General features: G+C 36.0%; 2 protein-coding genes across 4 annotated transcripts in view; one reads left to right on the forward strand and one right to left on the reverse strand.

The window, feature by feature from the left end:
- Positions 1 to 262: 262 nt before the first annotated feature.
- Positions 263 to 15,053, reverse strand: suds3 (SDS3 homolog, SIN3A corepressor complex component). Its single transcript, XM_065250855.1, has 12 exons — positions 14,822 to 15,053; positions 12,964 to 13,033; positions 12,766 to 12,821; positions 12,527 to 12,598; positions 12,369 to 12,388; positions 12,126 to 12,282; positions 11,277 to 11,372; positions 9,480 to 9,541; positions 8,837 to 8,882; positions 8,636 to 8,741; positions 1,132 to 1,216; positions 263 to 760 (listed from the first exon to the last, which is right to left on the reverse strand). The coding sequence occupies exons 1-12, from the start codon at positions 14,931 to 14,933 to the stop codon at positions 662 to 664; spliced, it is 981 nt and encodes a 326-aa protein (XP_065106927.1). The 5' UTR covers positions 14,934 to 15,053; the 3' UTR covers positions 263 to 661.
- Positions 15,054 to 16,199: 1,146 nt separating this feature from the next.
- Positions 16,200 to 27,612, forward strand: part of taok3a (TAO kinase 3a) — a 95,379-nt gene continuing 83,966 nt past the window's right edge. The window contains exons 1-2 of one of the 3 annotated variants that reach the window (XM_065250851.2): positions 16,200 to 16,613; positions 17,371 to 17,433. The gene's annotated coding sequence lies outside the window, so the exon portion shown is untranslated. Of the gene's footprint in view, positions 16,614 to 17,106; positions 17,125 to 17,370; positions 17,434 to 27,612 lie in introns of those variants that run through there. The other 2 variants (XM_073814736.1, XM_065250852.2) reach the window with 2 other exon arrangements.

The following is a 27,612-nucleotide window of genomic DNA, read 5'->3' on the forward strand; positions in this document are numbered from 1 at the left end:
CATGTCTGCACTCTCAAGCTTATAGACATCTTGAATATTTCGTTATGCCCATCTTTGCTCCGCACGCATCTTTGTTACCTCCTTAAATAATCACGGCAAACACATTACTCGCATGTTCTTGCGAGTCATTCTGTGAAGAAGCATTTGCCAAAAATTTGCATAATTATACACGTAAATGAATGTCATTCTTTGTAAGGGCTATTAAAAAACAAGGTCAACCAACCCGTCTCTTAATGGGACAAAACAAAGCGACGCTGTGGAATTAAATGTCGTTTGCACTGCGTGAGCCAAATTTATTTAAACGTTCGACTGGATACAATATTAAAAGTTGCAAAGTAATTCGAAATCCCACATTTACAAAGTCCTAACAGAGAGAACAGATTATTGCGTGACTTACAAATCTCTTGCTAAAAATACAATGGCACAATCACGTGGCGTTTTCTCTGTTCTCATGTATTGTTTGAAGTCGAGTGACTGCAATGCAAAATTCATTCGAAATACACATTTCATGATATACTTTGGTAAGGTATATACTGTATGTGTGAAGAAAAATATGACGAAGAGCAAGTATGCAGTAGGTGACTCGGTAAAACAGGAAGAGCGTTGAAATGTTCGTTAAAAAAATATACAGAAGAGGAAGAAAGAGGACGTGGCGTGATGTCTACGCCGCAGATCGGCGTCTAATGATGAAGGCTCCTCGCTGCAGCTGCCCTAAGTATATCCTCATCTTCGTGCTGTCGCTCGTCTTCCTCACCCAGATCTGCAAGAGAATCGAAATCAGAAAACAAAGCACTTAGGAATTTATCCTCCGCGTCTTCCAAATGAATCCCAAACTGTGATTTGTTCTCTAAAGCATCTGGCTCAGCAAGTAAGAAGAGCCCAAATCTATGCGTCCATCTATTGACACTGGCGTTAAAAGGATGCAAATGAGGCAAAAGTCATTGCGCAGACATCCTTGTACAGTGATACGGAAGCAGATTACGATAAATGAGAGCAACTAAATTACAGCGCTCCAAAGTGCTCGGTCTGATCTCAATAACCTACTGTTTGTTGCCCTCGGAGGAAGGCCATTAGTTTGAAGAGCGCAGTCATTTGTTTATTACCAATCAGTGAAGAGAATCAGACACAAACCTCATTGGTCCCCACTGAGCTGATGACACAGCTAATCTTGGTGTTCTCCTTGGACTCCAGATAGATTGCTTGACTTTTATGGTACCTGGGACAATAAGAGCATTTGTCACTGAAGGTTGTTAAATGGACCAACTTTAGGCTTAATTTATTGCCTGTATACGTAAATCATTAGGTTAGGAAACGCTTGAGAATTTGAATGAATGGACATGATCACGATACGATAAAAAATAGAGCTGATTTTTTTCTTAAAGCCAAAGTGCGTCCACACATCGACTTTGAAAGTTGCAGGCATTTTTTAATTTTCTGTCATTTTCTCACTCCCGATAACTTCTGAGACATTGGCCAAATGGTCGTATATGACAGACAAATGGACAGCGACAACTACAGCAGCGGCGGAGGAGATCGTTTGACGCACACCGAGCGATTTGAGTTTTTTTTAAATATCGATAGTGGAGATAATTAGCTGTATCGATATTTTTGCACAGCCCTAATAATAATGCTAAGGAAAATGTGATTTTAACTTTATTTTTTAATATGGGAGGGGCTACAAGTTGCTCCCTTAACTCTTTCACCACCATTGATGAGTTATCTCGTCAATTAAGAGAAAACATTTGCATAAAAAAAAAGAATTTTTATGTTAATCTGCAATACCACAAAAAAATACTGAAGCCAAAATGTTATTTACTAATCTTACACTCCGTGTATGTTTTGAACATCGTTCTGAATCTGATCTTTAACTAAATTTCTTCACAAAAATGCAATTATTTCATCTTTTTGCTAAATTTTAAGTTTATAAATAGAAAAAATTAAAGAGGATAAATATTTTTTTCCTGTTTTGTTTGTTTGTTTATTTGAAAGCAGAGGGTCTGCTCTTTCATTTGATATATTTGTATGTGTATATATTTTTAGAAAAAAAATTCTGGAATGCATTTTGTGAAAATTTAAAAAAAAAAATGCTGGCGTGCAACTTTTCAAAAGGGTCTTTTCTTTCATATGATATATTTTTATGTTTATATATTTTTAGAAGAAATATTTTCTGGAATGCATTTTGTAAAACTTTTGTGAAAATTACAAAAAATGCTGGCGGGCAACTTAAAAAAAAAAAAAGGCTGGCGGCGAATGAATTATTGATAGGGTGTTAAGGCATTGCTATGTGTTTACAAGAGCAGGGCTCAACGCAAATTATTTTTTATACTGGCCTGGTCGGGCCAGTGGTTCAGGTTTTCACTTGCCCTGCCAAAATTTTCACTGGCCGGATTAACTCTTTCCCCGCCAGCGTTTAAAAAAAAAAGTTGCCAGCCAGCGCCAGCGTTTTTCATGATTTTCACAAAAGTTTAATGTCTTCCAGAAAATGTTCTTCCTCAAATATATAAACATACAATATTCCAAATGAAAGAACTGACCCTCTGCTTTCAAACAAAAAAAAAAACGATTCATCCTACCTTCAGTGGTTCTTTTGTAATCAGCTTTTGAATATGGGTAGGTTTCTGCAAAACACCACATTTTGAGCAAAAAGCAGAGATAATTCCATAATTTTTGTGACGGACTTTTCATAGAGATCCCATTCAGAGCGATCTTTAAACAGACACGGACATGCAGCAGCTTGCGATAGGGCAATACTTCCGGGTTTAAAGTGTTGCGGAAGAGCGCCACCTAGTGGATAATAGCGGTGTTGCGGAAAAACTTGTCATTGGCGGGGAAAGAGTTAAAGAACTGTCAGTATCACATATTTAAAAATAATAATTCAAAAGTCAAATATAATTGTATATACAATACATATCGTCGCTGTCCAAATGTCCATTTTGCCGATTTTGACATTTTTTGACGGATTGAATGTCCAGGTTCATTTCCGTATACAGTATGCTTCACATATCTAAATAGCCAATGAAAAGTTGTGAAATCATGTCATCTGATTTTCACGTATATCCATTTGGTGTCAAAGCTGTCAATCACGTCGCGTATCTCCCGCCCATCTCGCCGGTCTTGTGAAGTTTCATCGAAGCTCAACACTGGATAGCCGAATAAACATAGCCTGGTGAGACAGTAACTTTCCTTCATCGAGGTAAACGTTTCCCCCCTGACGCCAGACGTTTGTCTAGAAGTGACAAAATTACGGTACGAAAGTATTTGTCTAATCTAGCATTACCATGTCAGTGTATTGATTCATTGTCCCTTCATAGTTTGCAAGAGACATAATAAATAAATATATATTTATACATAATAAATGTATAATTAATATTAAATAAACTAAGCGTATTTATTAAATTAAGACGTAGGCTATTTAATAAACTGAGCGTATTCATCTGTCAATATGAAACCTGTAAACTGACAGCAAACTGTGCAAAATATTGCATAGTTTCTTTCGTCATGTTTTACCCAAGTAAATGTCTGCTTCCAAGATTTTAAATAATATACATTGATGAAAATATATTTTAGTGTCTGAGGGTGAAGCACTGGCCCGATCGGGCAAGTGATAATACTTTTTACTGGCCCGAACATCTCTCACGCTTGCCCCGGGCAACCGGGCAGTCCTTTTTGTTGAGCGCTGAAGGGTGTTTCTGGGTGTCTCCTTACTAACTCAGGTCAAAACGGCCCACCCTAATGTCTGTAATGTCTAATACGACTCATGTTCACTCAATTAGAGAAGGTCTGCGGGCTGTTTGAAGCTCACATAACATGCGCTGTTTCTCATGTTAAGCTTGAGTACCTACAGAGTAATATTACATCCTTCATATCTCCAAAGAGTCTTTAGTTTTATCAGATTTATAAAAGACAGATCAGCTCTAGCAAATGTTTCCAGAAAAGCATGAAGTGTCCTTCTGGGAATAGCGAGCAAGCAACACACATAAAACATTATAGCAGTATCTCTGGATAACTTATGATTCACTACATGTTTGTGTCGTTTACATTATATGCACTTATGTGCTGATTTCCGACAGTTTGACTTAGCGCCTGCGACTCGTGACCCGGTTGGGACTTTTCAACAAAATCCAGAGTTAAACAAAGACACAAGTTGTTACCCCGAATAAACACACAATATCCATTGTTTCCATGAGGTTGGCTTATTTGGAAAGCTGAACAAGGCTTTTTTCTCCTAACATCCAAAAAACCCACATCTTCTTTAGTGCCCTTGTTAACTCTTGATATACATCAAAGCTATCGTGTGCAGTGATGCCTGTGACTTTTACTTGAAGGAACAATGCTAATGAGCGTCCTCGTTCTCGCTTTCACTTTGATTGACGTGTGGGCGTGCTTTTCCGGGGGAAGTGCCCATAAAAGGAATATGGGGTCACTGATACGTAATGGATACCCATGTTTGAAAAAACTTTTCGAAACTTGTAGAAAAGAGGTGGCATGAATTTGGCCCAGAAATACTCTGTGACAAGCTCAAATCCTTTTCTGACACTTTGCATTTGTTTAGCACAATTCATAAGTCAGAATGCATGAAATAGACCCTTAATGGTCCACCCATATTTGAAGGATCATTGCTGTCTGTATCACACATGTGAACCTGGACCACAAGAACTGTCATAAGGGTAATTTCTTTAAAATTGAGATTTATACATCACCTGACAACTGAATAAATAACCTTTGATGTATGGTTTGTTAGGCTAGGACAATATTTGGCCAATATACAACTATCTGTCATCTGAGGGTGTAAAAAAATATTGACAAAATCATCTTTAAGATTGTTCCAATGTCAAGTCCTTAACAGCAGTAGCAAAAATAAAGTTTTGATATATTTACGGTAGGAAATGTACAAAATGTTTTCATGGAACATAATCTTTACTTAATATACAAATGATTTTTGGCATAAAATAAAAATGTATTATTTTGACCCATACACTGTATTTTTGGTCAAAAGATTAATCGCAATTATTGTAAACAAAATAAAAGTTTGTTTTTGCATAATATATGTGTGTGCACTGTGTATAATAATTTTGTATATATAAACACACACACACACACACATGCATGTATTTAAGAAAAATGTACAAGTGTAGATATATTTATTCAGATTTTGAAATATTTTGTATTATATATAAATAAAAAAATACATAAATAAAAATGTTCTTAAATGTTTATGTATATGTGTTTTTATATATAGGGGTGTGCGGGGCAAAAACTAACACGGGGGTTAGTTTCAACACGGACTGTTTACATCGTTGCACAAGGTTGAGCGTTTTGTTTTTCCAGTATTTTTTTCATGCTGCCAAAAGACGATCTCCCGCAAATTATTGGAAATGTATAATGTTTTTCCAAAGCGTTATTGATGAACGAGTGTTTTGGTGGCATGCAAGTACATTTTTTTATTATATTTTTTTTTCCGGTTTCTAAGTTGGGTGTGTAAGATACCAAATCCAATGCTATGTCATATTAATCAGTGTCTTGTTGACTAAAACATAACATCATTTTGAAATATGTCTGCAGCTCTTAGCAACTTTTTTTGGTGGGCTTGAAAATATTTTGACCCAGCGGGGTTAATTGTAACGCTGTGTTACATTTAACCCCTCAGCACTTATGATATGAAAACCGCAAACGTTAGCGTAATTCTTGCCTTTGTTTTAAATAGGCTACACACAAATGATTGCTGGCTGCCAACAAAATAAATGTGCATGTCCTATCAAAAATCGTGACTCAAATTTATTTTGTTCATATATTTAATATTGATTGAATAAAGTCACGTCAAAGATTGAAATGAATGGCTAAAATCAGACTTTGATGCTCATTATCTCAGAATTTGATTTTGAAACTTAAGTACGGTTTTTACAGACTGGGTCACATCTAAAAAATATTTTTTCATAATTGTGCTGCTTTTTCTCACATATTTACACATTTGTATCCGTTTATAATTGAAATATTGTTAGAAAAGGGCTGGCTGAATGAATACAGTGTGGATACCTGTCTACTATAGACAGATATATAAACAATATTCACTTCAAGTATATTGACAAAAAACATATTGAAATATTTGCCTGCAAACTTAATTTTATAGCAAGTGTTACAACTAACCCCCTGCCTGTTACAATAAACCCCACCTATGGGGTAAGTTGTAACATTTGCACTTCTGTCACGTTTGGTGTAATTGTCCAAGAATGGTAAGTACTAGAAACAAACTTCAAATGTTAATTTGTAGCAGAGATGTGTGTGTTGCTTGTGTAAAAATATAATTAAACTCAAATATTTTTTGAATGATTGAGCCAAAACCAAAAAGCATTAGGTTGTGCCCTGCTCTTCCCTAAATTATAATAATTACACACAATACACACATACATACAAACAAAAACTTTTATTTTGTATACGATTAATTGCGATTAAACTTTGGACAGCCCTAATCTTTTGCTACAAATATACCCGTGCGTTGTGTTAGCAATGCAAAAGTCATGGGTTTATACACAAATAAAAAAATCTATAGATTGAATGCACTGCAAGTAGATAAAAGTGTCTGCCAAATGATCACGTAATCCAAGACTCATTTATGTATATTGTTGATTATATACTTGCAGGTACATTTGGTGTCCAAAGATATTGTGACTGGACTGCAGCGCTGACAGCAACTGCGACTCACTGTCTAAAGGGCACGGCTGGATGAATGCGTGCTGACATGCTCATGCAAATCCACAGGCATTTCTGATGTTTAATGCCACTAACACATAAAACAAAATAATCTCCTTCCCTCCACTGAATTAAATATGCAATATGGTTTTAGAGGCTGTGCTGTATGGCAAATATAATCACGGCTGAAGGGCTTGTTAGGCGCGACATGAAGCGAGTCCCTGCAACCCCTTCAGCTGTGACTATATTATAATCTTTACATAATAAGGGACACTAATGTTTATTAAAATGTTCATTTTAAAGTAAAATCATTCGTTGCGACTCTTTAGTTAGAAGACATGGACTCTGCCATGTAAAAAGTGTTGCTATGCAACATACTGATGGACGGTCAGCTATGAATGCTGCACAGCGATTTGTACATTTATGCAATTGGCAGAGGCTTTTATCCAGAGTGACTTACAGTGCATTCAAGCTATACATTATATCAGTACGTGTGTTATTGCCCGGTGTTCGATCCCATGACCTTTGCGCTGCTACCGCAATGGTCTATAATTTGAGCTGAAGAAACACTTAGTGAAGAGGTCAGAGCTATGGTTAAAGTACTGTTATCAACCAACCAGCTTCCAGGACCAGAACAATCTGCTATATAAAGATTCACACGGTCTGTATAGTGTTCGGCAAAAGGTCAGATTTTCTTGCTTTCATTAAGGCAGACAAGACTCAAAGAAAGACGCAACAAGTAACAGTCAAATAACTTCTTGTTAAAAGCAACGCAACACTCACAAGTGCATATTATTATATTGTTGCATGCTTAATACTTAATCTCTAGTGGCTGGCCTCATGTTTAATTCCTTTGGTGTCTTCTAAGTGAATAAATGTAAGTGAACAAGACTCTTTATAATATCAATAAATCTTTATTATTAGCACAACTGAATGCATGCAGTGATGCTGTAGACACATCTTACGTCAAATCTGTCTATGCAATGTGACAGCATCCTTTACGTAAACTGTGATATAAGAGGATTAGAAAGTGGGGCATTGGCTCCATCTTGTGGTTAGTAAAAAAAACTAAATAAAGGGACATTCCACTTTTTTTGAAAATATGCTCATTTTCCAGCTCCCCTTATAGGTAAACATTAGATTTTTACAGTTTTGGAGCTGATCTCCGGGTCTGGCAGTACCACTTTAAGCATAGCTTAGCATAATCTATTGAATGTGATTACACCATTAGCATCTCGCTAAAAATAACCGAAGAGTTTTGATATTTTTCCTATTTAAAACTTGACTCTTCTGGAGTGACATCGTGTACCGACGGAAAATTTAAAGTTGCGAATGTCTAGGCCGATATGGCTAGGAACTATACTCTCAAACTGGCGTAATAATCAAGGACTTTGCTGATGTAACATGGCTGCAGCAGGCGCAGTGATATTACGCAGCAGCCGAAAATAGTCCCCTTGGTTACTTTCAATAGCAGGGGACTATTTTTGGGCACTGCATAAAATCATTGTTATTATGTAACATTGTGTACTAAGACAGACGGAAAATTAAAAGTTGCATTTTTTTAGGCAGTTTTTTTTTAGGCTAGGATCTATATTCTGGCATAATAATCAATGATATTACGCACTGCCCGAAAATAGTCCCTTGCTATTGAAAGTAACCAAGGGGACTATTTTCAGGCGCTGCGTAATATCATTGCGCCTCCTGCAGCCACGTTACGGCAGCAAAGTTCTTGATTATTACGCCATAATAAAAGTTTTGTTCCTAGCCATATCTGCATAGAAAATCGCAACTTTTAATTTTCTGTCGGTGTTCACTAGCAAACCAGCACCAAAACACAAAATATGCTGATCTTGTTGGTATGCTGTTTTTTTCAGCAGGGATATTTGCAACTCAGGTCTGTGTATATCAGCTTCATGTATTTGCTCTCATAAAATATAGAGAAACTTACCATCTTTTATCATAGTAAAGTTTGCCTTCTTCGATTCGTGCCTCATACCGCTGGGATGGGGTGTCCAATGGAGTGGATGGAAGATGCTCGGGAGAGGCCGGAGATGCTGGAAATATAACAAACATTTGTTTCAATTAAAATCATTAAAAGCTTTTGAATAATCTGATTGGAAAATGTCTGGGGAAATATATGGAGAATCACCTCTAAAAGACAAAACGTCCATACCTGGTCTTTTTGGAGACTTAAGCTATAAAGGACATGAAGCAAAAGATGGGTTATATATCAATTGTATAAAACACAATATGGACAAACAACTGGATTTTGTTTGTCAGAAACTAACTAGCACTGTTGTGTTACTGTATATGCTTGTATAATAATTTAAAGCGATTGGCAGACAGTATGTGACCCTATTTAAAATCCAAGTAAAAGTCTCAATCTAATGATGAGATTGTGGGTATCAAAGTTTGATTTTAATCATCAATTTCACATTGATACATGACGACGTGAAATAGTGACTTCCATGTAAGGAGACCGGTGGTGAATGTAAATAAAAACAGCTCATTCTAAGGTAATAAAAACAATACCGCTCATTATGTAAGGTTTTTATACACCCCTAATAATATAGTTATGTATATTACGTTGCATTTCTGTCAAGATATCCTCTTAAAATTTACACAACGCACCTTTAAGTTTTAATTGTGCAACAATAAAATGGATTTCTGTAGAAAGAACCCTAATAGGGATTAGACTATAAAGTAATCTCAGATGTAGTAAATTTACTACCAGACACATCAACATCTGGACCGCACAGCATATCTACCATTTTAGTGAGACGTAACCTTACCTTATTTAATGTTCTTAGATCCTCCATGATCTGTTCATCAGATAGTAAATAGTTTAACTGGGGTGAGGAGGGTTAAGAAAACATGAAACATTATACATTGCAACCATATTTCCACCACAAGCTCTGAGATCCTCTGAACTCTTTTCTTAAAACCACCAGCATGTACTCTAAAATCTACAGTAGCAAAAACAGCCTGCTGTATCCACAGTACAAAATTCTCGTCCAATATTTTTGCACATTAAAAAAAACTTACGTTATGTCAATCACGTTTACACAAGAGGTGTTTTAAAAAATCAGAGCTGCTGTACAAGCAAATTGCAAAATCCAGAATAGCGTCTGACAAGTTGATTCACTTCGTCTCACAGTACAAAGCTTTGTATGACGAACAAAGTGGGAAATATAGAGACAGACTGAAGTGAAAATGATGTGATTTGTTGAGTATGGTAGCCATTATTCGAAATGTGACCTCTGCATTTAACCCATCGCAACCTGCGGGCCATAAGCCTCAAACTGGTTACCTTCAGGTTCCAAACTCAACTCTACAACCATTAGGCCTTGACTGCCCCCTTGTGGCAGATGATTGTGAAACATCTTGGAAAACAGGATGGTATTGAAGTCGAATTGAAAAACTGTCATTTTGGGGGTTATTTTTTACATTTGACTTATCTGTGAGCTTCATTATTTTAAAAAAATTTATGTGGCCTCATAATCTTTAATCAAAAACACAAATCTCCTCCTCTCCTCGAAACAATAGCCGTTTCTCAATACCAAGTACGCCAAACTCGGACTTGTGTCCTTCGTAGTTCGAACTTGCAAGTTCAGACTCGGAAGAACGAACTCCTGACGCGAAATGCATTCTGGGAAACTTCGCTGTCATAAGTCCACACAAGTCTCCTCTGATGCATCCTTGATAAAATGGGCGGATCAAGAACACATCCGGGGATTTTATGTGAACTTGGGCTTGATGCGAACTTTGAATTGGAACAGTACTTGGGCCGCGGCTGATGACGTTTCACAAGTCCACAAGTACTGACAAGAACGCATATTGAGAAACGGCTATCTCTCTTTACATCCGCTCATATGGTATGGCAGGTGGGCGGGGTCGAGGGAAAAAAAAAAAATCGCAGCAAAAAGCAATTAGCAAAACAACTCTACTTCAAACGATCGAATCAGTTCTTGATAGACGAATTCAAGTCCCACCCCACCTTATTTTCATTTCAGAAGCCGTTTCACTCGGATATACTCCACCACGGGGAAAATAAGACAATCAATACTTCTGTTTCATGGTGACTTTAAAACAAAGGTTGGTCGGAGCCGATGGTGTAATGGACAGTGTTCGACATATGGTGCAGACGCACTTCCGGCAACCCGAGTTCGAATCCCGGCTCGAGGTCCTTTGCCAATCCGATACCCTTCTCTCCACCCTGTACTTTCTTGTCATCTATCTTATAACTGTCTATCAAATAAAAGATAAATACAAAAAAAAAAATTCAAAACAAAAGTTGCACGAAAAATTTGACAGTATTGTGCTCAAGTTAACTAAACAATAGCTTGTTGCTATGTCATTCATTCATTCGTAGTGAATAGTGCAAAGTTACATTGTAAAGACTCAATTTTGTATTGTTTTGTGAGGTTTTTTCACAATGGATTCACTATGATAGACAGAATTTTTAGGATGACGAAAACGAAAACCGCAGTGTGCAAAGACCTCAAGGGTGAGAGAGATAGAAATGGTCGTGTGAAACCAAATGATGTGTGTAGGTTCACGAAAACTATAAATGTTTAAAATATGGATATCAGGAGCAGGTTTTCTCCGCTTGTCTGGAATAGGAACCGGGTCATTGGGTCGCCTTCTGAGCTTCCGGGTCATAATGGGTTTCACCTCCATGGAATCTAGAAAAATAGGGATACAAGGTCTCAGACAGGAATGAATAGCTAAACGTTCGGCTATCGGGACTGGATTATATATTTTTTCAACAGCAATACTATTGATAGTGAACACAAAAACCATCACTTTGGTCATTCAGTGGCATCACTAGGCCCATGTTAGGCGCGTTTTAGCCCCCCTAAATATTTGGGATTTATTCCACAAACTGTACACAAATTCTTGATTGTTTTAGTCTAATTTAAATCTCTTATAAAATGGCAATGGGACTCAGCTCCATCCCATATTTTAGTCTGCATTATTATGAGCAAGGTTACATCGTGTTACTTTGTAAGATAGATTGTTACAGTTTTCATGTGTCAAAAACAACTATGCAATAAAGCATTTTGATATGGTCTAAACATTCACAAAATTTACATTTCAAAGATATAAGCATTCAAAACAAATAGTTTGGCATGTGTGCTAAAAAAGTCTCTGAATTTTATGACATCATCCTGCACTTCAGCTTCTCGTCAAATTTCCTGTCCAATCAAATGATCTCTAGATTGTCTCAAAATAAATGTAAGTACTTTCAAGGACATGTGCCTATGGATGTTTATTTTCAAAAACTTTCCTGGGCCTTAAATTTTCCCCCGATTCATAGACTTTCCTGTGGGAACTCTGTATAAAGTATATATTTAAATCACACCCTTATTGGGGGCTGTGCCCCCCAATATTAAAAACCTAGGGTCTCCCCAGGTGTCATTCGTGTGCGCTCTCACCTCCTGTCAGCTCCATTGTCAATTTCTCATTCTCGATCATTTTCTTTTTCTCCTCCAGCTCTGCTATTAGATTTTCCTTTAGTTCCACCTTCTTATCGTCAAACTCCTTCACTGCGGCTTTTTTCTCCTTGATGTAGCTCCTCTCCACCTGCTCTGTCTGCGAGTTATTCATTTCACATTAATTAAGCTGTCAAAGCGGAGTAATAAATCAACACATGCATAGCATTTCTGAATACAGCTTACCTCAAGTTGTAAAAAGAGGTCTGAAACAAAAATTGGAAGGAGACAAAGATTATTTTGTATTCTAATCTCACGATCATTACAAAAGTAATATAATTGAAATATAAACATTGGCAGTGCGTGTTTAATAAGCGGTCTTATTTATTGCACATCATTCTTACCAGCGTTACGTAATCTCTCTTTATATTGCTGATCAAGCTTTTTCATCCTCTTCTGGTACTCTTGCAGTGTGCCTGATGAATGAAGGTATATAACGAAAACATATGATTTTGCATGGTGTTTTACATTTTATTTAACTCTTACTTAAAGTACAGTATACATGGGTGATTATATCATTATCCCAAAGTCATTATTCTTATCTGCTCTTTTAAGGTGTTTATTCTGAATTATTTTTAGTCACCTTCTTGCAGTTGCTGTAGCTGACGTTTCAGGGATGCCAGTTTATCTTGATACATCCTGCAAACATAATAAACAAGATCTTTCAGAGGCTTGATCAGCTGTTAATCTAATAGTGATCCGTCACAGGTGGAGATGACTTTGAATAGCGTAAATTCAAGCATCTCTTCTCATCAGCATGCATGTGATTTTTAATACTCACTGTTCTTTGATTTCAACATAGTCGTCATCATCATGTTTGGCCAGATCGGTTTCACTGGCATCTTCCGTGTCTAACAAAAATAAATAGGGACAAATATAAGTAATATGTTTGGAACATAATGTCAAAATGCAGTGCATATGGTTTCAAGTAGGATGTGATTTTGATTTATATTCCACTATATATATTAACTAGGGCTGCAAAACGATTCATTGATTCGTGAATAAACGTTTGCATAATAAAAGTTTTTGTTTACATCATTTGTGTGTGTGTACTGTGTATAATAATTATGTATATATAAATACACACAGACATGCATGTATAATTTTAAGAAAAATCTATTTATATAATAAGTATTTATATATAAGTATTACACACACATGTAATTTTTTTGAATATATATACTTGCATGTGTATTTATATATACATAATTATTATACACTGTACACACACATATGATTTAAACAAAAACTTTTATTCTGCAAACGATTAGTCAAGATTAGTCGCTAATTTAAGCATTACTATTTTCCAGTAAAGCCATGTGTTTATTTGTTTTTAATCATTTATTTGAACAAATTATTATTTCTTTATCATTATTATACATGGCATTTTAAAAGCTACTGCTCAATTAAGTCCATTTTATTTACTTGATCATAATCATTAATTGTTAGTGACAGCCATAAATAAGTTAATATATTTTACATTTTATGATACATTTAATCTTTGGATTTTTTTTCAAATTTTAAAATTCTTGTGTCTCATCTCGTGGCGTGTCTCTCGTCACACCCCTAGTTTTAAAATAACAATATTATCAAAATGTAATACTTTTTGCTGTCGATGAGCTCTGGTCTGATTAATAACAATTAAAATACATATGGAACAATAAATAAAAATTTAAAATGCTAATGGTTCATGGTAATTTATTCACCAACAAATGTCTAAACAGCACCATCTAGTGGACACACACGACTTTTTTCTTTAGAGAACCCCATGTTCTTGATGTTCTCATTTCCTTTAAATTATTAAGTGATATTAAAGTAGTCATATGTGAAAAGGTCGCACTGAGCTGTTGATACATATACATACTGATACATATTTTCAATACATGTTGCTTAAAGGCTTAACGTATAAATAAAGATGAATGTGACAGAGTGTGACAACTGCCCAGACACCATAGGATACAAGCTAACAACAAAGACGAAGACTAAAACAGGCACCAACACCAATAATAAACAAATAAATAAAAACTAAGTCCATTTAAACACATATAAACAAAAACATCTCTGACATACAGAGCAGTGATGCAAAGCCGCTCTTCATACTAACAGCAGGCTAACCGAGTTAGCAAGATCAGTGTTTAACAGTTTAAAACAAGTGTTTGACGAAATATTTCCCTTTCCTAACATGCTATTTTATAAGCTTATCAATGCTGCGATGTATCTCATTTTTGAAGTTTGCATTAGTTTTAAAATCTTCGTTCTCGGTTTCCCGATGCTAACTCGGAGGCTAACGTTAACTGTTTATCAACAGTCTTAGCGCATAAGATACACAAACATATGACAATTCAACGTCATCATGTAGTTAACTTCTCATACAGACTCACATATATTTAATAATATGATTATGAATAAATAAAATGATTGCAGCTGAAGTGATATAAAGCTCTTGAGATATACATTCAAAAATAACAAGGTGATAACGTAAGTTTTCACTTGCACGCGCACACCTTACTTCTGTTTAGATTAAACTCGCAACTCTAGAAAAACCTTATGTTTGGCCAACTGTGATTTTAATGTGTAAATTACCATATAAGTAATTTGTTTTTAAATATAAATTAAAACACTCCGCTGCACGTAATCACCTTCCTCTGAGTCTCTGCCTCTGAAACTGCGATCGCCATCCTCATCGACACTGTCTAACTCTTCCTCGTCGTTATAATAATCCACCATGGGTGAAAGTAATGTCGAAGCCATTTCATGTATTGAAATATAGGTATAAATTCTGAAGTGTAAACAATCGCCGGAGCGAAGCCACAACGTTTTTAGTCTTTCGCCCCTTTTTTCAATGAGAGGGTAGGCCGACGAATCTGATTGGTCGAAATGTCAAGGCAATGCATGCTGGGAAACGTAGTCCGCGTATGATAGTATGACATAATATGAGCGAGCAAGAGAGAGAGAGAGAGAGAGAGAGAGAGAGAGAGAGAGAGAGAGAGAGAGAGAGAGAGAGAGAGAGAGAGAGAGAGAGAGAGTATTTCTATTTTCCAGACTTCAATGGTTTTCATCAACCAAGGAACAAAAGATTTTTGAAGTTGTCTCGGCCAGGTAAGCATATTAATGTCATTATGAAACAACGTAAACATCTACTAAAATGATTATATAATGTTTTTACTGATTTTGTAATGAATGCACGATGGATTTTTAATTTAACACGGAGTATTTATTAATTACATATCATCATTAATTCAATTTATTATGTCCATTTTGAAGTTGAAACATATTGGGTTTACTGGAAAAAAAATCTTGGAACATTTACAGGACAATATAAAGCAACAATTACCATTATGTTGTATTTACTCATTAATAATAGAATGTAGTATGTCCAGAATGATGAAGAAATTGAGATTTATTTGAAAAAAAAAATGGAGCATTTATAGTGCAATAAAACACAACGACTAGAAATAATGTGTATGTCTATTATGTTGTATTTATTCATCAATGATGCAATTTATTTTGCCCCAAATGGTGAAAAATGTTAAAATATATTGAAAAACATTGAAAAATTAATACTACAATAAACGAGTACAGAAAGAGTATATCTTCATTATATTGTATTTACTATATTGTAAGTAGAAGCACTACTACTACTACTAATAATAATAATAATAATAACAACAATGATAATGATGATGATAATAATAATAATAATAATAATAATAATAATATATTTTTGCTAGTCAAGTACCATATTCAGACAGGAATAACAGGTGATTAACAAACACCTGTTATGCATGCGTGTGCAGGTCTTAGGACAACACGGTGCACCAATACTTACATATTATAAATGGCCAGGTCTGGTAATCTACATAAAACTGTCGCTTTAATCAGCATTTCACTAGATTGTAATCCTATTACAGCCTTTTTACAGGTCTGCCACTCTATGTCATTCCATTGTGTTTTCATGTGTACGTCTGTGAACCGGCAGGTGGCGGTGTTGAGTTTAAAAGACGCTGGGATCGCTGAATCGTTTGTTAGTCCTGTTACCTTGTAGCAGGTACGATGGGGTTTTAAACGCGTAAAATGCGTGTCAGATATTTTTCACTCGCGCGAGGTTCCGTACACAGTATTTATGCTGGATTTTTTAAGATTAATTTCCCTCGCGTTTTATCAGTACACCGAGCGTGAGAGACGCATGACGTCTGTCGAAAATTAAACATGTTGATGCCATTTGCAGGTGTAAGAGCACCAGGACGGCAAGTGCAATGAGTTTGGAAGTTTATTTTCCTCGGCAATATACCTTACAAGGGCTAACGGAGAAATAAGAGTGGATTTTTACTGCGCGTCATTGAGGAGAGCTTTTATTCGGGTGAAGACGTTTGCATTTACGGGACTTCTATGGAGTTGGACCTGGATTAAAGATAAAGCGTTGCTGACTCGGTATGGTATTTTTTTTGCTATTTTAATTGCATTGACAGTGCACGTGTTTTGTTTTGCACGGGTATTATACATGTACAATGTGTTTTATCGTGTATTAAAAGCGTTTTTTTTATCGCGTTTTGTGTCACTATCGCGCGTACGCGTCTTCATAGGTTGCATCTGTGCTCGATTGATGTTTCCTTGATGAGCCCCGTCAGACTTCATAAAGTAGAAAATTACTACGACTGATAGAGGGTGCAATTTGGCAAAACGTGCTTGACTTATTATTCAAAATATTGCTAAATTTTATTTTGCAATGGAAAATGTGTCAAACCAAACTCGCACGTATTTGATTAACCTTATGATTTTTTTCTCTATTTACATTGTCTATGTACATGTCATTCAGAGAAAACTGATCAAGTGTTCAAAGTGGGCATGTTTGTGATCCAAATATATAATGGGCAAGAACATCTTTTCAAGGAAACGACTTCGTGAGGCGTTTATTTTTAAATATTTTTGTTGTAGTGTTCTGGTAAGACATATATGTGTATATGTATAGGTTTATACTAGTGCACTGCGCTGTGCTGTGCTGTGCATAGTGCGTGCATGTTGAGTCGAGAGCTCGTGCACTGTATTTCCGCGTGTGTATGTAAGAGCGCGCTTGTGTGTGAACTTAACTCTGTGCGCACACAACGGTTGTTCATCCAGGAAGTCAGATAGACAGACAAACAGGCGAACATGGAGCATCAAAACGTTTAACATACTCAATTTCCCACAGGAATACATGTGGAAAGGACTGTACCTTTCCCCTCTGAGCGCCCAGTCACCCTTCAGGAACGAGGTCAGTATTTGAAACCATATATTGTCATGTGGATAACGTATATCTGGGCGACACACGTCGTTGTATATTAATTTCATTGTTGTGCAAACATTAATTAACTGTAACCTTTAGTTATTTTACTCCGAGATCAGGATGGAGTTTGTCTATTTGAAAACACCTGCGGGCATGTATATAGAAAAGCTTGTCAGCGATCTGAGGCTGAGCCATATGCCACCCAAACTTTCACTTCCTCTGTAGCTCAAACGGCATTTTGCATGCTGTGCATTCATATATTTTCGTAACTGTTATGAGCGTTATGCAATTTAGAAGCGCAAAGTAAGAAGCGCGCTTCAATATGCATCATTACGAGTCGGTGCGCAAAGGCGCGCTCCAAAGTGACCGTTCAATGTAACCGTGAAAACTTGATATGTTTTGGAGAAGTGTATGCTTCCGATGACAGTGCTGTTTGTGGCGCTTTTTGCTTATTTAGCCGGTCATGTGTGGTCTCTGTTAAGGTACGCGTTTGTGTTACGCGCACGCTGCCACATTTATAGCGGACAGATGATGTTGAAATTTGATGTCTACGAGGAGTTTCAAGATTTCGCAAAGGAGAGGAAGGTAGCCTACATCCGACTGTCGTCATTCAGCGCTATCAGCTTCGCACATGAACCAGAAGTTGTTTTGGGGGTCGTTTGTGAATTCATAGAAATTAGTTATGGATATAACCGATGATGGTGCAGCTGGAATAGTGAATTATAAAGCTAGTATTGAGGGACTTTTGTAACTTATTTTAAATTTAGAGGTGTTTTGGTTTTCAAAGCCTTTTGGTTATGACTGCTAGTTGCATGCATAATAATATCATGTAAAGTAGACCTACTTATTGGACCTATGATTATCTCTGGTGGTATTTAGAAAAAAAATAATGGTTCCTAAATGGTTTTTGTATGGTTCCATAAAGAACCATTAACATCCACAGAACATTTGTTGCACAACTTCCTTTGTGGTAAATGAAGACTATATAAAAAGGAAGAAAGAATTGTTATTTTAAGAACCTTTTTCTTAAAGGTTCCTTGTGCAACCAAAATGGTTCTTATGACATCACTGTGAAGAACCTTTATTGGGTAAAACTTGGTCTGTTTCAATTCTTGAGTGGTCTTGCCAACGTTTGCTGTCCATGTCCCATGAAAGTTATAGTTACTTTTTGGAGGTTTTTACTTTATAGTTTCTTTTCCTCCTAGTACATTACATTTACATTTATGTGTTTGGCAGACACTTTTATCCAAAGCGACTAACTTTGCATGCAAGTTATGCATTTTATTACTACACTGTAAAAAAAAGTTTAAAAAAAAAGAAAAAGTTTAATTAACTCTATGTATTAATGAATGTACAATTTATTTCAACTTTCTTGACAAGTGAGGAGTTTCTTTAAATAAAAAATAGTTGAATTAACTTAATTTAGCTAATTTAATTTAATCTTTATAATTTATACCAACTCTTGACTAGTCAAGAAAGTTGAAATGAATTATAAATTCAAGTTGATTAAATTTAGCTGTGTTTGTGCACTATAAAAATCCTTTGCTGCCTTAAAATGTTTAATCAACTCAGATTTATAAGTCATTTTAACTTACTATTATTTATCTTGACTAGGGATGAGTTGTTATAACTTATAAAATATGCTCATTTTATAAGTTGTCCCTTGGGGTTCAAACCCACAATCTTTGAACTACTTGCACAATGCTCTATGCCAGCCACAGTTAGCTGCAGTGACACCTTACCAAGTGGGGCTACTTCCTCTGAAGCACACCGATTCTGTTTGCCACTTGCAAATATTCAAGTAAAGTTAGCACTTGGTATTAACTTGTAATCTAACTTTTGTGGTTACTTGGTTTTTATTTATGGTCATTCATTTACAAAATATGCTATTTAAATAATCTCTATGAGATTGTCACCACACGATTGTTGTGGTCAAGAATTCACGATAGGATTTATCATGGTATCTATAAAAATTGAAAGAATCAAGAACAATCAGATTGCTATCAGATATCAAATTTATATATACATATTTTGCCTAATAAATCTGACACAACATTTGACTATAGGGAGGTGAAGGGACCGTGTTTTAAACAATACAATAACACTATAGTGTCATCCAGAGATACTGACGTTGGATTATTTATTATGATATTGTATGCGTAGTAAAAACATGATATCAAAACAACATTTATTACAGAACATAGATTGCATACCCATTTTATAAATAAATGGCATTTTTAGCAGCAGTTTTTTGCTAGCTCAAGGTCACAATAATAACAATTTTACTATTCTAAAGTAGGTGCTGACTGCAAGGGCATTACACCTTGTCCTAACCAGACGCAATGTGATATGATTCCAGCAATAGGCAATTTGTCTGTCTATACTGAATGTGAAAAAGGGGCGTGCCAGGAAGCAGTCAATCACAAAACACAGCCAATCAGAACAGTTTTTCTCTGTTTGTGCACCCTCTTTCACAAAGCATCCCTTTGCTTTTTATTGCTTTTCTTTTGCCACTTAATGGATTTGTTATATATTTCTGCTTTTTAACATCTTATCCGTCCATATTTGATGATTTAATATTTATAATGAGCAGATTTTCTCAAACCTGTATTCAAGGTGAACTTTAGGACAGTTGAGGGTGACTTTGTCTAAGGTTTAATGGCCTTTTAGTTTTATTATACTGAAGGTGCACTTAGGTGATTGTTGGATATTTTGGATGGGATATTTCCTTAATTAATTATGCCTTTGTGGAAATTGTATTGAGGTCCACCGTCCACAACATAAAAAATAGGAAATCAGTGGAATAAAACAAAGGCGTACTTCACAAGGTGTAGCGTAATTCATCCAAGTGTTTTTGGTTTAGGCCACTGCGGCCTGTAAGGCCTCTTATTGACATGAAGGCCACTAATATATTCAATTTATAATAGTAGTATTTTTCTGGGCGTGTATCATTGAAGAATCATTTGTTGTTAATATTGCCTTTAATATTGATTAAATGATCTTCAGTTGTTGTGTCTGTAGAGATACATCCGTGTTTTTTATTTTTTTATTACATCTGCACATCTAAAGGTGGCTGCTTGCACTCCAACCCTTCTTCTGGGTTAACCTGTGAGATTAAAGAGGACTAATGGCTAAAGTACAGTAGTCCTTCACCTTCATTGTTCTTCAGTGTTTCAGAGGACCCTTCAGTGACCAAATCTTTGTTTAGATGCCATCCTGTTCAGACCACCATCTTGTCTAATCTTAGTTCCTCTAAAATAAGTTACCGAAGAGCTGACCACAGTCATTGAGCGCAGGGATTTCGAGCAGCCTTGCCCTCCATCGTTCCTTTGATGGCAGTGCAGGGAGTCAGTGAGACACCCATCTTGTTATAATTAGCGCATCTGATGAAACCCGTGTTGTAATCTGTGCCCAATAAATTCTTGCACTGCTTTTTATTCCAGGGTTTCTCTTTTTAAAGTTCGGCTGAACAAGTGAACAAGTCTGGGATTTTTATTAAGTTAACGTGAAAGCTGCACTTATATTATACCTAACCCAACCAAACTGTGCCCGAGCGAGATCGTCCCTCCTCCCTACACCACCCAGAAGCACGCCCTTACACTGTACTTGACCAATAACAAAAACTTACAAATTGGATTGTACGAATTAGCCACCTTGTAAAATACGTACGTATTTGGGTCAGTGACGTGACGTTAATTATTTTGTGTCCGTATGGTTCAATTAAATGTAAAGGGTTAAAATTTTAAAAGAAATAAGCAGATTACTTTCATACATTCTCTTTTTTTGAGGACCAAGTCTAAAATGTCTGGTTTTATTTCATTTTGAAAGAATATTTTGGGGAATAATTGCAAAAATGTCAGTTGGTGTAACCGATCTGTCAATTGGTGTAACTAGTAATTTTTAAATGAAAATTTTAATATATTCATAAAACATGTGGAACAAAATATAATCATCTAGTTTAGTGTTATAAGGTTTTTTTTACATACTTTTTTACATCATTTGTCAAAGATTATTTAGAAAACAGAGCTGTTTTCAGCATTTGTCCACAAATATTACAAAAACGCCTTAAAGTTTACATTTAGAAATAACTAATAAAATGTATTTTTGTGTGATATTTTAAAATGAGTTTTTTTATAATTATGCTTACATGCCATCAAGGTGGATAAAATATTTAATATTTCTCATTCTTTGGTGCAATTGGCGGTTACACCACTTGACATTTTCAGGTCCATTCAGTCTTAACTTTCATGAAAATGGTGCAAATGTTTTTTTATATTGCATAAAATCAACATAAATACACTATGTTCATTGCAATATACCTGATGAATGCTTTTACAACATGTTTTTTTAATATATATAAAAAAAATTATATATATATATATATAATTTTTAAATTTAATATATATATTAATTTTTTTTTTTTTTTTTAATTTAATATATATATATATATAATCATATTGCCAAACCATTTTTGTCACTGACCCATTTCTATAAGATTCTGTTGAATAGAGACACATGTTTATTTCTTGTACTTGATTTCTTGTACACTGTAAAAAAATCAGTAGAAATTGCAGCTGGGTTGCCGGTAATTTACCGTAGATTTAAATTTATGTTATTTACTGGCAAGAGTTTGTTCAAAGTTAAATGAACATTAAACATTTACAAGTCTTTGTCTTTACAGAGTAAAACTAAAAAACAGCATCAAGCAAAACATTCTAGAAAACAAAATCTGAAGCAAAAGCTGAAAAAGGTTGAGGATGATTTCTGGTTCCCAGAATGCTTTGCATGAGGCTGTTATTGTTTAGTTTTATTCTGTAAAGATAAAGACTTGTTAATATTTAAAATTTATTTAACTTTGAACAAACTCTTGCCAGTAAATAACATAAATTAAAATCTACGGTAAATTACCGGCAACCCAGCTGCAACAACATTGTCATTTTTACGGAATTTTTTTACAGTGTACTTGAAGTATGCAAAAGCATGTGAGCCCCCGTAATACCTTACATACAACATTGGTGTTCTTAAGTCCTGACTAAAGTCCAATGCCTGATTACCTTTCAGGATTAGTGGATTGTCAACTTCTGCTACGCTATTGATATTACTGTTGTATGAAAAACGGACACACTCTGAATATCATTTCATCATACTGTAAGGTCACCGGCGAGTCTTTACATTTGTCAGCTCATGGCCTGGACGTACATGTTCCATTGCTACCCACAATCCCAATCTTGCGTGGCTCTGATCTTTTTGTTAATATTCTTTTTCAGTCTCCTTCATGCAAGGACAAGTCTCTCTTGAAAAATGCATCAAGATGGGAGTAACCACACGGGTTGTCAGACAGGGCGACTCGGGCGTGTAGTACGGCCCGGTAGGAAAGCACATTAAAAATTAAAGCTCTGCCATCGGCCGTAATGTTCATCTGTGATCAGCTTCAGAGAGGCTCGAAGAAGAACAGTGCTCAGAATAACACGAAAAACTCTCACGTATGCTGATTTTAATGGCGGTATTAAAAGAGACGCGTATGTGGAAAATCGTAAAAGGTGCCTGCCACAGATGCTTTAGGTAATTGTAGTACTCCGGAAGATTCGGTTACAGATATTGACCGCAGCCTGGACATGGTTTCACAATAGAGGCTCCTGTCATAGTATGGTGGCTCTCTGGGTCACAGAACCGGGCTGCTGTCAATTTAATAAACAATGTAAGAGGTCGATGGCTGTCATCGTGTCAGACTGAAGCCATGTTTGGGTTAACTGTATGTGAGCCAGTGGTTTGCCACTTTTAAGATGTGACAGACTATATATTTAACGCTGTCTGTAAAATCCAGGGTAAAGTCTCATAATCTAATGATGAGATTAGTAGCATCAAAGTTTGGTTTCAATCATTGATTTTACAATGATTTCTATCTTTTACATGGCCTTATTCAATAAACATGAATGATATTAAAGTTATGTTGTCACAGAATGCTCTTTACATTAAGTAGGATAATTTTATGTAGAAAACAGTCAAATACAAAAAAAAATGCTTAAGATGGGTTTTCACTAGGGATGTCCCGATCCGATATTCAGCACCCGGAATGTGCATAAAAAGTCCGGTCAAGCGCATATGTCCCAAAATAACCATCTGCACACTAAAGCTTTTTTACTATGACTGTTTTACGAAATTAAGGAAAAATATTTAGCATACCTGATCAAACGTACCTATTATATGTTCTCCTAAACTCTGCCATGATTAATAATTACGGTATGTAACGTTATAATTACGATGTTTTCTGTATTTTTTTTATTTTTTATTGGAGAAACATAGCAGTAATTACAAATTCAACAACAAAAACAATTATAAACAGTAGATAGAGAACGAGTACAATTAAAATAGACACAACAAAACAAAAAATAAGTAAAAGGATAAAGTAATAATAAAAATAAATAAATAAAATAACAAAAATAATAATATAACATAAAATTAAGCCAGGGGAAAAATAAAATTTAAAATAAGATCAAAATATAAAAGTGCCTTGAGATCCTTGGGCTTTCATTATAGAAAAGAATAAATATTATACTTTGAGCACAATGTAACTGACTTTAAAGCTTTGGCATTGTTGGAAGAAGAGATAGTACCCAAATAAGATTTCAGGTCATTGCAGAAAATAATAAAAAGAGGTCTGACAGATAAAAATTTACACTTGTGTACAAAAAACTTGGCTAGAAACATAAATAAATTTACAAGAAAATACTTGTCTTTTAAATTTGTATCAGAGTTATAACAACCAAATAAGACCTCTTTAAACTCCAAAGAGAAATTGACTAACAAAGTACGCACAAATAAACAGAATTTCTTCCAAAAAGTAGCTACATGAACACAGTCCCAAAAAAGGTGAGGTACAGACTCGTCTTCCACTCCACAGAAGGAGCGTAGAGGATCCAATTCAGGAAACATTTTTTTAATAAAAAGATTGACTGGGTAAAATCGATGTAACAACTTGAATGATACCTCTTTAACCTTATTAGTGATTAAATATTTGTTGGATAGAGACCACACTTCCTTCCAAGGAATATTATTAAAACAATTGTTCCAATATGATATTATACGATGTTTTCTGTAACTTGTAAATCATTTTAAATGATGACCTCACTACCTGAGTGAAACCAGACAAATCTCCAAATCCTGTGAAAATGCAGTTTTCTGCGTATCTGGTTAATGGTTTTGCATGTAGAAGCATGAAAACTGGTTTTTCTTGATGCAGTTTTTGATAGTTATCCACTTATTTGGTGCATGTAAATACCCTTAATGCTTTTATTAAACAGTACATCTACGACTATAAGAGACAGTTGTTTGAAAACAATCGTTTTAGCCTTGCCTAGGTAAAATTTAAGCTCTATCCAATATACTTAAATAGAATCTGTTTTTACAGTAAAAGGTTTCCCTGCGCATATTTATAATCCATAAAGTATATAAATATTTTATCTATTTGTGTGGTGTGCACGCAGACGTGCATTGCAACAACCCCCTTGTTTCTTTGATTGACAGCCCTGTTGATGTGAAAGGAGTGTGGTGTGATGTAATTTGTAGTGTACTATAAATAGTAACGCACCCCATCCTGAAGCCCTCTGTTTCACCCATATGATGTGTTGACGCATTGCAAGCAGACCTAGAATGGCTTATTGAGAATTTAAGATGATGGATGTTTTGCTGATTATTTATTATAGATATTACATCACGTATGTATTTTAAGATATGTCCGCATGACTTAAAAATAATTTCTTTAAATCTTAATGTGATGCCGGCCTCTCCAGACTGAAATCTGTATGTGCAACATTAACCGAGATTCTTTTTGAGTGTTTTATACTTTGCATTTCTTTAGTCCCATGACAGTTCAGCTTCATTTAACAGATGCGTGTTCCCATTGGGATGTGATGTAATATGGTCCGGCTCCCTTATGGGATCTCTCTCTCATTGGGTCCCTGACAGCTCTCGCTAAAATGAACAGTGAGCGGTCATATCCCATAATGCCCCATCTGTGTCTCCTCCAGTGTCATGCTATGGATCAGTGCGATTCAGATCAGTACGAGCCAATGCTTCTGCATGACAAAGAAATGTCAGGAGGGCGTCTTTGTTGTTTTCGCATTTACATTTTCCAGTTTACTCTCTCTCATGGGACCTCTCTCTCTTTTCCTCTTAACATCTGACATTCTTTCTAAAAGTATCATCCATCTCTCTTTTACATAAAAGGTTTTTATTACATTATATAACCACAAACACACAAATATAGGTTTAACCCTGCCATGAAAAGAAGACCGCTTTATTTCCATATCACTAGCGTTGATTTTATCCATCAGCCTGGACATTTAAAGAGTAACTAAACCCTAAACCAACTTTTTTTAGTTAATGATCTGTAAGAATGATGCTTTATTAGTGCTGTTCATTGATTTTAGTAAGTTTTTTGACATTTGGATATAAAGTGTTTCAATACTACAATATATGGTGTAAAAACTTCTGAGTGCTGCCCTCTTCAGGTTGAACGGTGGCTACTGCAGTTGAATTTTCCTATTGGATGTTGGGTCCAAGAAATAACTCGTAACGTAAGCAGGTTCAAGCTCACCACGCCCTTGTTACGATCTCACCACACACTTAGTTCGTCCCCTCTATCTCCGTTGGGATCTGCCCACTTTTCTTGCATTATTCAAATATTGCAGTGGGTGGAGTCAGGCTCTGACCAGGGGTTTAGTTACGCTTTAATAATCTCTTCTTTCTGTAACAAAAATCGACTAGAGGTCGACCGTTATGTGGGTTTTTTAATGGCCAATACCGATATTAAGAAAGCCGTATGGCCGATTTTAGGCCGATATAACAACCCAGTATATAAGCAACAAACAGAAAATTGGTGAAACAAAAAAAAAAACAATAGTTATGCATCTTTTAACAGTATACATACTGGGAACTATATTCTCAGAAGGCGAAGCACTGCTACTTGGGCGGAGTGATTTGCACAACTCTGACCGAACTCTCTGCTCTTCACCAGGGGGCTTCTCGGGTGCTGCGAGCAAATCACTCCGCCCAAGTAGCAGTAATGCGCCTTCTGAGAATATAGTTCCCAGTATGTAAACTGTTAAAAGATAGCTGTGTCTCATATGACCTTGTTATTTGTACACGGTGTGACTATACAAATCACAACACATAAATAGGAAAATGTTTGCGTTATTTTGTCACTTATTGGGAGCAGTATGCTAGCTGGAGCCATTCACTTCCAGTCTTTGTGCTAAGCTAGCCGGGGCTGCGTCAGACAGAGTAACCGCACGCACGGAGATGAGAAAGGTATGTATGGAGTTATCTAACTCTGGGGGATACTGTAAATAAGCTAAATTCCCAAAATGTGAGCGTGTTCCTTTAACGCAGGGATGGGGAACCCTGGTCCTGGAGGGCCATTGTCCTGCAGAGTTTAGTTCCAACCCCAATTAAACACACCTGAAAAATCAAATTAAAGTCTTCAGGGTTACTTGGAAATGAAATTCAGGTGTGTTTGATTAGGGTGGGAACTAAACTCTGCGGGACAGTGGCCCTGCAGGACCCAGGGTTCCCCACTCCTGCTTTAACGCTAGGTAGACGCAGACTTCAGATTTTCTTTACATGCAAAACCCAGTAACTGACCTAAAAAAAACCATGCACCTTAACTCCAGAAAGTTGCGTCAGGCAGCCAATGACATTAAAGTCTGACAGAAAAGATGCTTGCCAATTTTAAGTGCAATTTGCATCAGATGGTTACTTAAGTGACTGTGGGTGGTCTGTGGGCATGCCGTCTGAGACCGTGAATCTGAATTATCCCGGTGAACAGGAAGTAGATTGGGAAGGAAGTCCTAAAGCTTTTGGGATTTGGTGATAGAGTTGTCAGGCACTAAAGTAGGCATATCTTTGAGCTGACAAGTTTTTCAATATCACTGAAATATGGCCTGCGAAATATGAGTCTGCTGTCAGATCATTTAGTATGGTTATGGGGGGTTTCAATGGCTTTGAAAGTAAAATTTCTCTGTGAGTCAAAGTTAAAATAAGTCGAGAGAGGATTTTTTTTAAATCAGGGGATTGTTAGCATATTAAAGTCGATTATTTTTAGATGCATCAACTCTCCAGAGATATTAATTGTTTCTCCTTTGGCCTCACTAGCAGTGATTATTTCCT

Source organism: Paramisgurnus dabryanus, chromosome 5, assembly GCF_030506205.2.
Source record: "Paramisgurnus dabryanus chromosome 5, PD_genome_1.1, whole genome shotgun sequence".
Lineage (NCBI taxonomy): Eukaryota > Metazoa > Chordata > Actinopteri > Cypriniformes > Cobitidae > Paramisgurnus > Paramisgurnus dabryanus.